This window comes from Nannobrachium achirus, assembly GCF_963921795.1.
Source record: "Nannobrachium achirus genome assembly, chromosome: 4".
NCBI classification, from domain to species: Eukaryota; Metazoa; Chordata; class Actinopteri; order Myctophiformes; family Myctophidae; genus Nannobrachium; species Nannobrachium achirus.
The window spans coordinates 16,922,096-16,933,717 of NC_137813.1; the positions used below are offsets into that span (position 1 = coordinate 16,922,096).

Genomic DNA, 11,622 nt, shown 5'->3' on the forward strand with positions numbered 1-11,622 from the left:
ATAGACGATTTACAAGCATAATGTGTTGCATACATGATGTGTTATGCTCGAGCATGAAACAACTCCTTCTGACAGCTCTCTATAATGCAAGGCTACTTGTTCTTTCCATAAGTAAGGAAGGTCCATTCATCTAGTGTGCCGGTGGGTTCGACGCCCTATCTCAACAACCATTGCTGCGTCATTGCGTGTCACTCCCCATCTCTCTCTCCCCGTTTCCTGTCAGTCTACTGTTCACTATCACACTATCAATAAAGGCAGAAAACGCACAAAAAACATATAACTTATACAGTATAACTAAATATATAAATAATAATAAATATAATAAAAAAATAACTAAATAACTAAAAATGAAAGTACTCTGGGGCACACTGGCCGAGTTTGTGGAAACATGGCGGCCAATGGCACCAAGTATGGGGGATGAGTGGCTCAGAGTCTTATGTGTTGGAGTGACGGAGAATAACAGCTAATAGAAAATGGTATCAAATGTGAGGCAGGGGATGGATATGGATGGCAGAGATATGGGAGAGATGGTGGTGGCAGTATTATAGGGGGTGTGAACAATTACTTTATGATTTAATTATGTTCTTTTTGTTTAGTTTTTTGTCTATGGTCTATTGTTAAGGTTGTGATGTAGTGTCAAGTGGTGTCTTGTCTATGTATGTCTTGTCTTGTGTGTTCTTCCTTATAATAAAAAATATTGAAACACAAAAAATAAAAAGAATTGCTACTACAGTAATTGCTATTTTCACGTGGTGATTTCGGCCGTTACTGCCACTCTTATTTGGCAGGCCATCACAGTTGACGCTGAGGTCCCTGTCAGTCCCAGAGGAGGTGAAGGTGATGAATCCTGGCTGGTTGCTGCTGATATGGCTGTTGATCCAAGACTGGTACTGGGACACTCTGGTGTTGACTCCAGGGAAATCAGGCAGGGCACAACCGTGGGCGAAGCTCACTATTCCAGACTGAATCCAGCGAGAACCATGTTTGATCACCATTGGGCCTCCCGAATCTCCCTTCAGGGGAAAAGTACAGCATTTTAAAACAATGAAATAAGAGAATGAAATTCTTGCAGAGAACTCAACACATTCAAATGATCACCTGACATGAGTCCTTCCCTCCAGCACTGAATCCAGCACAGATCATATTGTCAGTGATGGTGCCCTCTCCATAGTTGCAGTAACACTGTCTGTTCCCCACCACTGGAACCTTCACCTCCTGGAGGTTTCGCAGGGCAGGGAGGGCAACAAAGCTCCCTAGGGAAGACACAAATTTAGTTTAATACTTTACCACAAGTATAAATATATAAAAGCAACTGCTCAAATATAGTTGTATAATTTTATAAAGTTTAGAATTGTATAAACTACAACTCACTATACAAAGCTTTAAATGTTGCTCCTATACACTGCACATCAGACAATGATATAAATCTGGGAAAACCTTGAATTATTATTTAGGATGGTAAAAAAAAAACTACAAAATAAAATAGTTACTTACCATTTACTTGTGACTGAGCACCTGAACAAAGGAATGGAAATAAACAGTTAAAAAAACAAATTTAACGCATTTTAGTTATAGTTATTATATTCTTGTATAATTGTATATAATAACTAACTATATATTTTGTGCGTGCGTGCGTGCGACGTGCGTGTTCTATACGTTCAGGTTCAGGTTCAGGTTCAGGTTCAGGTTTATTAGTCACATGCATATCCATACAGGTACAGACATACAATGAAATGCTTGTGCCAGGAGCACTCTCAGCCTTATTACACACAAAAACATCAACCCACAACAACAAGACAACAACAAGTCACCCAAGACAACCCAAAAACAACAAAAACCATACAGTGTAACAGTGTACAGTTTAAAAACTGCGTACAGTGCACATGACTACCTACGTCTCGCATTCATCTCTTCGTTAAGCAACCTGATTGCTTGAGCATAAAAACTATTACTGAGACGGGTGGTGTGCGATGAGATGCTCTGGTAACGTTTTTTGGATGGGAGGAGATAGAACAGGGAATGGGCGGGATGACTGCTGTCCTTTAAGATGTTCTCTGTCTTTTTCTTACAGCGTGTGTTATAGATTGTGTGTAGCTGTGGTAATTCTGTGCCAATGATTTTGGCAGCTCTCTTCACAATTCTCTGTAACTGTTTACTGTCTTGAACAGTCACGTTACCAAACCACACTGTGATGCATCCTGTGCATGGGTTCTATACAGTATAGGTTATCTGTTTGTAATATGGTTTGTTATTTTGTTTACATGAACTACATTGAGTTCACCTTGAAATGCTACAAATCAAATTAAATGGAATTTATAACATTCACCTTTATATTCAATGTCTCCCCAGCCAGTGACCCAGCTGTCGATGCCACTGTGGAAGGAGCTCCCCCATGCGGCCAGGCAGACTGGTCGGATATTCTTGGTAAAAGTCACCGGTGAGGAAAGTTTCAGTAGAGCGATATCATTATCAAATTCTATGGTTTTGTTGAAGTTGGGGTGAAGGATGATCTGGATAACCGTCCGAGACTTTTCGTTAGTGTTGACTACATGTTTAATCTGGCGACCCAGATAAACAACAACATCAGAGGGGTCATTACTAGGAATCAAAGAAAAAAGAACAATCCATAATGAGCACGATATTATTACATTATTCACATGAAATGGCCTTGTGAAAGTAGCTGATCTTATATTTGTAGTGATGGACAGTAATGAAGTAAGTTTATTCGAATAGTACCTGTTTTAAGTATCAGTACTACTTAGTATATATTTGTATACTTATATAAAATATACTAGTGTACTCCACTACATTTCAAAGATATATGTACTTTTGACTTTACTAGGAAAGCTGTCAAGTAACAAGTAACGTTACCAAATGCACCATGTCAACAAACTATACACATGCAAGTCAGTTCTGTAATGTATCTGTAATGTATTGTGAAAACAATACAGCAACTCACTGGTATTAAAATGTACTTTTGAATACTTACATTAAAAAAAGGGGGAAAAAATTGCAGTTGTGACCATGAGCATCTATTTTCTCTGATGGAAATTAACTAAGTACATGTAATCAAATACTGTACGTACTTACTTTGTATATTTATATTATTATTACATTTAAATTTGGCTATTTGAAAATAGCTGATCTACAAGCTCACAACGCGTCATGATGCGATGCATTGTGAGCTTAGATCTGCTATTTTGAAAAAACATTTTATTAATTAGAAAACTACTACTACTACTAATAATAATATAAAACAAATTAATAATATATGCCAAATACCTTTGGCACTTTTAGTACATTTACTTAAAATGTAGAAGAGTTTTTACACACTGCAATACTGATACTTTTAGTAAAAAAAAATTGTACTTTTTTCCACCACTGTCTACTAGCTTATATTTTGATTCAAGAACTGGTGTTGATTTTGTCCACCACGCACTGACCTGTCAAAACAGTGAGCAGCAGTCAGCACCCATTCCTTGTTAATAAGAGATCCACCACAGAGGTAATCACCATGTATACTGGCCATCCAGGGCCAGCTCCCTGCAGGAGCATCCTCACCTCCAACTATCCTGGTGTTCAGAGGAGCCCGGCCACAGACTGATAGAAATACAACCGTCAACGGGTGGAAAAGCCAACAAAGTATTTATGCGTCGTCGCACTAAAAACAGGCCATCTACAAGCTCATAGCACCTATTTTGTAGATCAGCCATGTTTTGTAGATTGGCAATTTCTTATGCTTCGTATAGGCTAACTAAACCTTGAATTATTATTTAGGATGGAAGAAAAACCTATAAAATAAAAAAGTTACTTACCATTTAATTGTGACTGAGCACCTGAACAAAGAAATGGAAATAAACACACACACACACACACACACACACACACACACACACACACACACACACACACACACACACACACACACACACACACACACACACACACACACACACATACATATGATTACAGGTAAACCGAGAACCTAGCATCAGTCTAAACATTATAATTAATATAACATAATTAACATAGTATAATAAACTGATTGTGTCTCCCTGATGCTGTTTATTCTACTTACCTCTCATCAGTAAAGTTAGCAGACAGACACAGAGTAGTTGACAGACAGTCATTGTGTGTTTGATTGCCAGTGGGAAATGTGTCCAGTGTTAGTATGTGTGTTGGGGGGTGGAGTCTCAATTTGACTCATGATTAATTTGTTCTCTTATTTTCATTTTAAGGAAATACGAATTGTGCAATAGTAGTATACTATACTACTAGTGCAGGCCTGGAATTTCATCATTTAAGGGCAAGGTGTTGTCCATTTTTGGGGGGCACAAAGGCCAAAAGCCAGGACAGGAAGGCCATCAAATCTTAGTCCATTGAATTCATTAATTGAATTTAAGGGTTAAGGATGATTTTAAATGTTATATATGTAGCCCATCTGCAGTGAAATAAATCAATTATCGTATTTATAATCTGATCCATGTTCAGCCATGCACCAATCAAAGTCACTGGATTGGTTTAAAGATGGGGACACTGGTGTCTACCTGACAAGGAAGAGACAGTCAGCTGGGGCATTAAGGCCACTGTGGCCTTAGGGCATGCCACTGGTGCACAAGGCCAAATTTAGGGGCAACGACGGCCATGGCCTTCATGGTCTCTCTGAAATTCCTGCCCTGACTATTATATTATTATAATATAGTATTTAATACTAGTACATACTGTATATAGTGAAAATAGCAGATCTACAAGCTCTACAATGTTGCCACATTGTGAGCTTACAGATCTGCTATTTTCACTATACGGTTTAAATTCTTTACATTTTATTGCAGTCTACAGTGATTCCATTTTTGAATAAAATAATTTTAAATTTAAATAAAAAATAAAATACTTTTTTTTATAAATAATTATTTTAGAGAAAAAAAAGAAAAGTTGTGATTTCTTTTGTTGAAACTTTTACCTTACCATCTTAATACCATCTTGTATTTATTTATTATGTAGGAAACATAAAATGTAATGTAGGAAAAAATAAAATGTATATCTACTCATGACCCATGGTGCACGACCCAAACATGGTGTCCCGGCCAACTGTTTGTGAAACAGTGTACTGGAGGTTCGAGCCACCACGCGGCCCTTACACCTATGTTGCACCGCTGATCTGTTTGAAATGTCTGAGTCATAGTGTCAGGGGCTTCCGTCAGAGAACCTGTCTGTCTGTGTCCCTTTTATGCCCATATATGGAGATCTCTGTATCTGTCAGTCCTTGACCTTTTTATGACCATATATGGAGATCCCTGATTTTATCAGTAGTATATGCCCATTTATGGGAAAGCCCATATGGGCATATTGGTCGGATCGAAGATTCTGGACAACCGCATATCCGAACGACTCGGCAGCGGGCACCACACACAGTCCATAGAATCCTTGCCGATGCGAGTGTGAAGTTGGTCGGTCCCGTATGGGGGTCATCAATATGTCCGAAGTTGGACAAATGTGTCCGTGGCAAGACTAGGTCTTGTCCGTGGGAAAATGTAGATTTTCTGTTTGTACACCATTATAATGTTCTTATTTTGATCATAAGACACCATTAAGCCTACTGAATGTCAAGTTTCCAGGTTTTCTTCAGAATATGATGCTGATTTACAAGGTAAATCTAGCAAATAAAACATTTGACAGCCACTACTAGTGGACTCCTAATGTGCACATTAGGAGTCCACTAGTAGTGGCTCTCAAATATCGTATTTGCAAGGACCACAATAACTCTTGAGATTGTACAAATGGAACCAAATGGTGTACGGGTCCTTTTGTTATAGTGTTTCTGGTCATTCTATTCACAAATTTTGTATGTCTAAATTTGCATTAAAAAAAATATATATATTTTAACAAAAATGTCCACCAAGCCAGCATGGCGATGACCCCTGATATACTGTATGTCCATGACCATATATGGGAATAGCGGTCGGATCGGTGGCTCTGGATAACCGGATCTGATTCGTTTATGGTTATGTTTGAGTCACAGTAATGTGGCCGTAGGCCGCCGCCAGTTCTCTACACTATCCAATTTTAACATACCGGACACGTCAGGAACAATTCACTAAGCAAAATGTGTCAGGTAAAGCCTATACTGGGAAGGGAAGTCAGAATTCCTCAGAAAAGTGCGCAAGTAGTAGTCTAGAATTGCGTCAATGTGATGCCAATGTGATGCCATTTCAACATACTTGAACATACATGTTGTGCTGGGTGGGGATACTCAGGCTCACAGCAACCAGTCAGAATGAAACCGCTAAGAGGAACAGGAAGTCATGTCCAACTTTCACACAAGGGCTCATGGGACACAGGATACTTGAGGATACCTTTCTGACTTCCCTTCCCAGTATAGGCCTAACTGACACATTTTGCTTTCACTGTAAGCTGAGTGAATTGTGCCGGACATGTGTCCCTTGTGAAAGTCTGTGGATTTGTCAATGAGCTGGTCCTCTTCTGTTGTATTATATATGATATAAGAAATCAAATCAATCATGAGTCAAACTGAGACTCCGCCCCACAACACACATACTTATATTGGACACATTTCCCACTGGCAATCAAACGCACGATGGCTGTCTGTCAAATACTCTGTGTAGCAACTCTGTTAACTTTACTGATGAGAGGTAAGTAGAATAAACAGCATCAGGGAGACACAATCAGCTAGATTCTCTGTTTACCTGTGATCCTATAGTTTACTGGGGCACAACACTATATCTATGAATTTGGTTTATCTTGCTTACTGTAAGTCGCTCTGGATAAAGCGTGTGCTAGATGCCTTAGGTGTAATTACTTGCGCCCATGAGAAAAGCGAGGCACAAGTACTGCGTTCAGTTGAATGTTTTTTGTCTGTGGCACACAAAGGAACACTTAAATATAATGTATATAACACTTTAATATAATATGTAATTGTAATCAGTGTGTGTGTGTGTGTGTGTGTGTGTGTGTGTGTGTGTGTGTGTGTGTGTGTGTGTGTGTGTGTGTGTGTGTGTGTGTGTGTGTGTGTGTGTGTGATCATTGATTGATGGTGAGTGCTGGTGAGTGTGCAGGTACGCAACGCACCCTGGAGTGAGTGTGTAAATTTAGTGTCCCTCTCCATCATCAAAGTTGCCCATCCCTGCTCTAATAGGACGGCTCTGGGAAACACACACACACACACACACACACACACACACACACACACACACACACACACACACACACACACACACACACACACACACACACACACACACACACACACACACACACAGGGGTGATAATCTTTGTCTTCTGGCCTAGAATATATATATAAAATAACTCTATAACTAAGATGCATTGTGAATGATCTCAATTTGTTATTTTAACCGTTTATTTGCATTCCTTTGTTCAGGTGCTCAGTCACAATTAAATGGTAAGTAACTATCTATTTGTTTTTTAATTACCATCCTAAATAATAATTCAAGGTAGCCTACAACAACGCATACAAATTTGCCAATCTACAAAACATGGCTGATCTACAATCAATGACGGTTGTATTTCTTTCAGTGTGTGGCCGTGCTCCTCTGAATGCCAGGATAGTTGGAGGTAAGGATGCTCCTGCAGGGAGCTGGCCCTGGATGGCCAGTATACACAATTCTAGTGTAGTAAGTGGTCACGACTGTGGTGGATCTCTTATTAACAAGGAATGGGTGCTGACTGCTGCTCACTGTTTCGAAAGGTCAGTGTATGGTGGACAAAGTAATCAACACCAGTTCTTGTATCAAAATATAAGCTAATAGACAGTGGTTTACATTTTTTACTAAAGGTATCAGTACTGCAGTGTGGAAAAACTCTTCTACATTTTACTCAAGTAAAATAACTAAAAGTGCCAACAGTGCTGGCATCTATAATTAATTATGCTGAAAGTCCCATTTCACAGGTTTTCTAGTTAATATTTTTTTGTTTGTTGGAAATAGCAGATCAACAACATGTTGTGAGCTTGTTGATCTGCTATTTTCAAATAGTAAAATTTAAATGTCATAATAATATAAATAGGCTATGCAAAGTAACGAGTAACTAAGTACATTACTTGAGTACATGTACTTAGTTACTTTCCACGACTGTCAATAGATTCTCCTGGTCACAACTGTGTGTAAGACACAGTTTTAAAAAGTAATCAAAAATACATTTGACTTTTAATATCAGTGAGTTGCTGTATAGTTTTCACAATGCATTTACAGAAATCTGACAGCAGTGTAGTTTAGTTTGTTGACATGGTGCATTTGGTGACGTTACTTCTTACAGTACTTGAGCTTTCCTAGTAATGTAGTGGAGTCAAAAGTACAATATATATTTGAAATAAAGTGGAGTATATTAGTATACTTTATATATAAAAAACATTATACTCAAGTAATACTGATACTCAAAACAGGTACTATTCGAATAAACGTTCTTCACTACTGTCCATCCCTACGATCAGCTACTTTCACAAGGCCATTCCATGTGAATAATGTAATAATATCGTGCTAATTATGGATTGTTCTTTTTCTCTTTCATTCCTAGTAACGACCCCTCCGGTGTCAATGTTTATCTGGGTCTCCAGAGTCAACAATTAGTCAACAAAAACAAAGTCTCTCGGACGGTTATCCAGATCATCCGTCACCCCGACTACAACAAAAACATCACATTTGATAATGATATCGCTCTTCTGAAACTTTCCTCACCGGTGACTTTTACCAAGAATATCCGACCAGTCTGCCTGGCAGCATGGGGGAGCTCCTTCCACAGTGGCATTGACAGCTGGCTCACAGGCTGGGGAGACATTGAATATAACGGTGAGTGTAATAAAGTCCATTTAATTTGTAGCATTTCAAGGTGAACTCAATGTGCTTCATGTTAACAAAATAGCAAACCATATTATAAACAGAATGCACAACCACGACCACCCTCCAGGAAGTCAACCTTTGTGCAGTTGTTTTGATATATTTATACTGTAGTCTTGCTCATGAAAGTAATTTTTCTCCCTAGGGAGCTTTGTTGCCCTCCCTGCAAGGCAAAACCTCCAGGAGGTGAAGATTCCAGTGGTGGGGAACAGACAGTGTCACTGCAACTACAGAATGACGTATATGATCACTGACAATATGATCTGTGCTGGATTCAGAGCTGGAGGGAAGGACTCATGTCAGGTGATCATTTGAGAATGTGTTGTTCTCTGCGAGAATTTATTCATGCAAAGCTTTCGTTGTTTTAAAATGCTGTACCTTTTCCCTGTAGGGAGATTCGGGAGGCCCAATGGTGATCAAGCGGGGTTCTCACTGGATTCAGTCTGGAATAGTGAGCTTCGGAGAGGGTTGTGCCGATCCTGATTATCCTGGAGTCAACACCAGAGTGTCCCAGTACCAGTCTTGGATCAACAGCCATATCAGCAGCGACCAGCCAGGATTCATCACCTTCACCTCCTCTGGGACTGACAGGGACCTCAGCGTCAACTGCGATGGCCTGCCACCACTGCCAAATAAGAGTGGCAGTAACGACCGAAATCACCACATGAAAATAGCAGTTACTGTAGTGGCAATTCTTTATTTTTATTTTTAAGTTATATATTTGTTGTACTTTTTCTGCCTTTATTGATAGTGTGATAGTGAACAGTAGACTGACAGAAAATGGGGAGGGAGACATGGGGAGTGACACGCAGCAAAGGTCATTGGGATCGGGATTCGAACCTACCGGCACAGCGGCACGCTGTCAGGTGCCTGGACCGCTAGACTAGCCGCCCAGGCCTATAGTAGCAATTCTAGACCCTAGAGTTTAGGAATTGGGGCAGCTTACTTATGGAATAAGTAGCCTTGGATTATAGATAGCTGTCAGAAGGAGTTGTTTCATGCTCGAGCATAACACATCATGTATGCAACACATTGTGCTTGTAAATCGGCTATTTTCACCACGCATCACTGTTGGATGACCTTACAAATCAAATCATGTCAGTAATGTATTGTCACTGTTCATCTCTTATGTAACACCCGTCCCAGGTAGCTATGAGGATTATTGTGTAGTAGTACTCAGGGCAGGGCCCTGGTTCGTTTTAATTAAATTAAACCTGGTGTCTAATTTATTAACTAATTAACTCTGTATTTATCTACACAGGCCGTGCCTCAAGATAAAATGTGAGAATATAATTAAATTATAATAATTTAAAGTGTGTTTAACTTGTTTCCCGCTTTTACATACTTTTTTAAACTGCTTTCTCCAACATGAATTATAGTAAATGCCATACATGAATTCTCTATGATATGAATATCTCAATGCTGTATAATTCTGGGAAATTGCGAGTGTGGTTGCACTGACTCGAGTCACGAGGAATCCACTGGGAACAAAGCACACAAGACAGAGGGAATTAATCAACGCTAGGAGGTTCAACAAGCACCAGGTGCATTGGTGTGCCACGGACCACGGCCACCAGACTTCAGGTCCAAGCACACTTGTGATCCATAGGTTTAATAGAAAGTCACCTTCTTGAATTCCGTCTTGTATTATTACATATATTATGATGTCACTTCTGATGCCTTGTAAACTTGTTAACTTTTTGAGTGATGTTATCCAGGATAATGTCATATTGTATCAGAGGTCAGAAATATATTGTGATGACCAATCGTGTCCGATTATATTATAAATATATACAGTATATCATTATATTGTCCATATATATATATATATATATATATATATATATATATATATATATATATATATATTAAGGGTGGGGGAAAAAATCGATATGAATCGATTATCGGTTTCAACACTAGCGATACGGCCGCATCGATGCGCGTTTACCCGGATCGGTCCAAATCGCGGCCGTATCGGTCGATGTATCGGTCCTAAAGTTATTAATCGGATTAATCGGATTTTAGCATTAAATAATTAACCTGCTGTGAAATTCTGAACTTACTTACTCATCGTTTACTGTTACAAATCATTACTTCAAAAGTGAGCGCTGCTAGCAGTCAGTGCTGCAGTGCAATGGAAAGAAAAAAAAGAAAAAGCTGCCTGCTGCTCTGTCCTCCGCTAGAGCTGGGTTTCCGCGTACTGCAGTCACTGTCCTGCGGGAAGCCGCAGATCTACAAGCCCACAGGGTGTTGTATGTGGATGGGTTGTAAACTTATAGATCTGCTACTTCCGACATAGCACACTGGTGCGTGTATGACGCTCGCATGTGCGACACACAGCGACTTGTAAACAAACCAACAACGTGGTAGACTAGTTCCATCACTATTCACTATGGGTTATTCCAGTGGAGAAACGCAAGTTTGGATTTTATAAGAATGCGACAGTAATGGATTGGATAACACTTTTCCCAGTAGAACCATCAGAAGTCCCCGCGCTTGTCGACAGCAAAGGTAATAATCACAGCATCAGCTTTTATTGCAAAGGGCGACTATAGAGTATTGGTTTTCAAAGTGGAGTCCGGGGACCCCCAAGGGTCCTTGAGGGAGTTCTAGGGGGTCCTCGGCAAAATGATAGGAACCAAATGGACCCTTGGGTATGTGTAACTCAGCAGGGGAGTGTACAAATGGAACCAAATGGACCCTAATGAACCCTTGGGTATGTGTAACTCAATGGAGTGTACAAATGGAGATTAGG

The 11,622-nt window shown here is 39.6% G+C and overlaps 2 protein-coding genes across 2 annotated transcripts; one reads left to right on the forward strand and one right to left on the reverse strand.

Moving 5' to 3' along the window:
* Positions 1–237: 237 nt before the first annotated feature.
* Positions 238–4,085, reverse strand: LOC308282705 (serine protease 33-like; the record flags this gene model as incomplete). Its single annotated transcript, XM_080723093.1, has 7 exons — positions 238–242; positions 770–1,013; positions 1,099–1,253; positions 1,495–1,515; positions 2,327–2,598; positions 3,444–3,600; positions 4,079–4,085. 7 exons carry the CDS (start codon positions 4,083–4,085, stop codon positions 238–240), a joined length of 861 nt encoding a protein of 286 aa, XP_080579219.1.
* A 2,740-nt stretch (positions 4,086–6,825) lies between these two features.
* Positions 6,826–10,145, forward strand: LOC308282706 (tryptase-like; the record flags this gene model as incomplete). Its single annotated transcript, XM_080723094.1, has 6 exons — positions 6,826–6,845; positions 7,580–7,723; positions 8,548–8,819; positions 9,013–9,170; positions 9,259–9,511; positions 10,129–10,145. The coding sequence occupies 6 exons, from the start codon at positions 6,826–6,828 to the stop codon at positions 10,143–10,145; spliced, it is 864 nt and encodes a 287-aa protein (XP_080579220.1).
* Between the last annotated feature and the right edge of the window lie 1,477 nt (positions 10,146–11,622).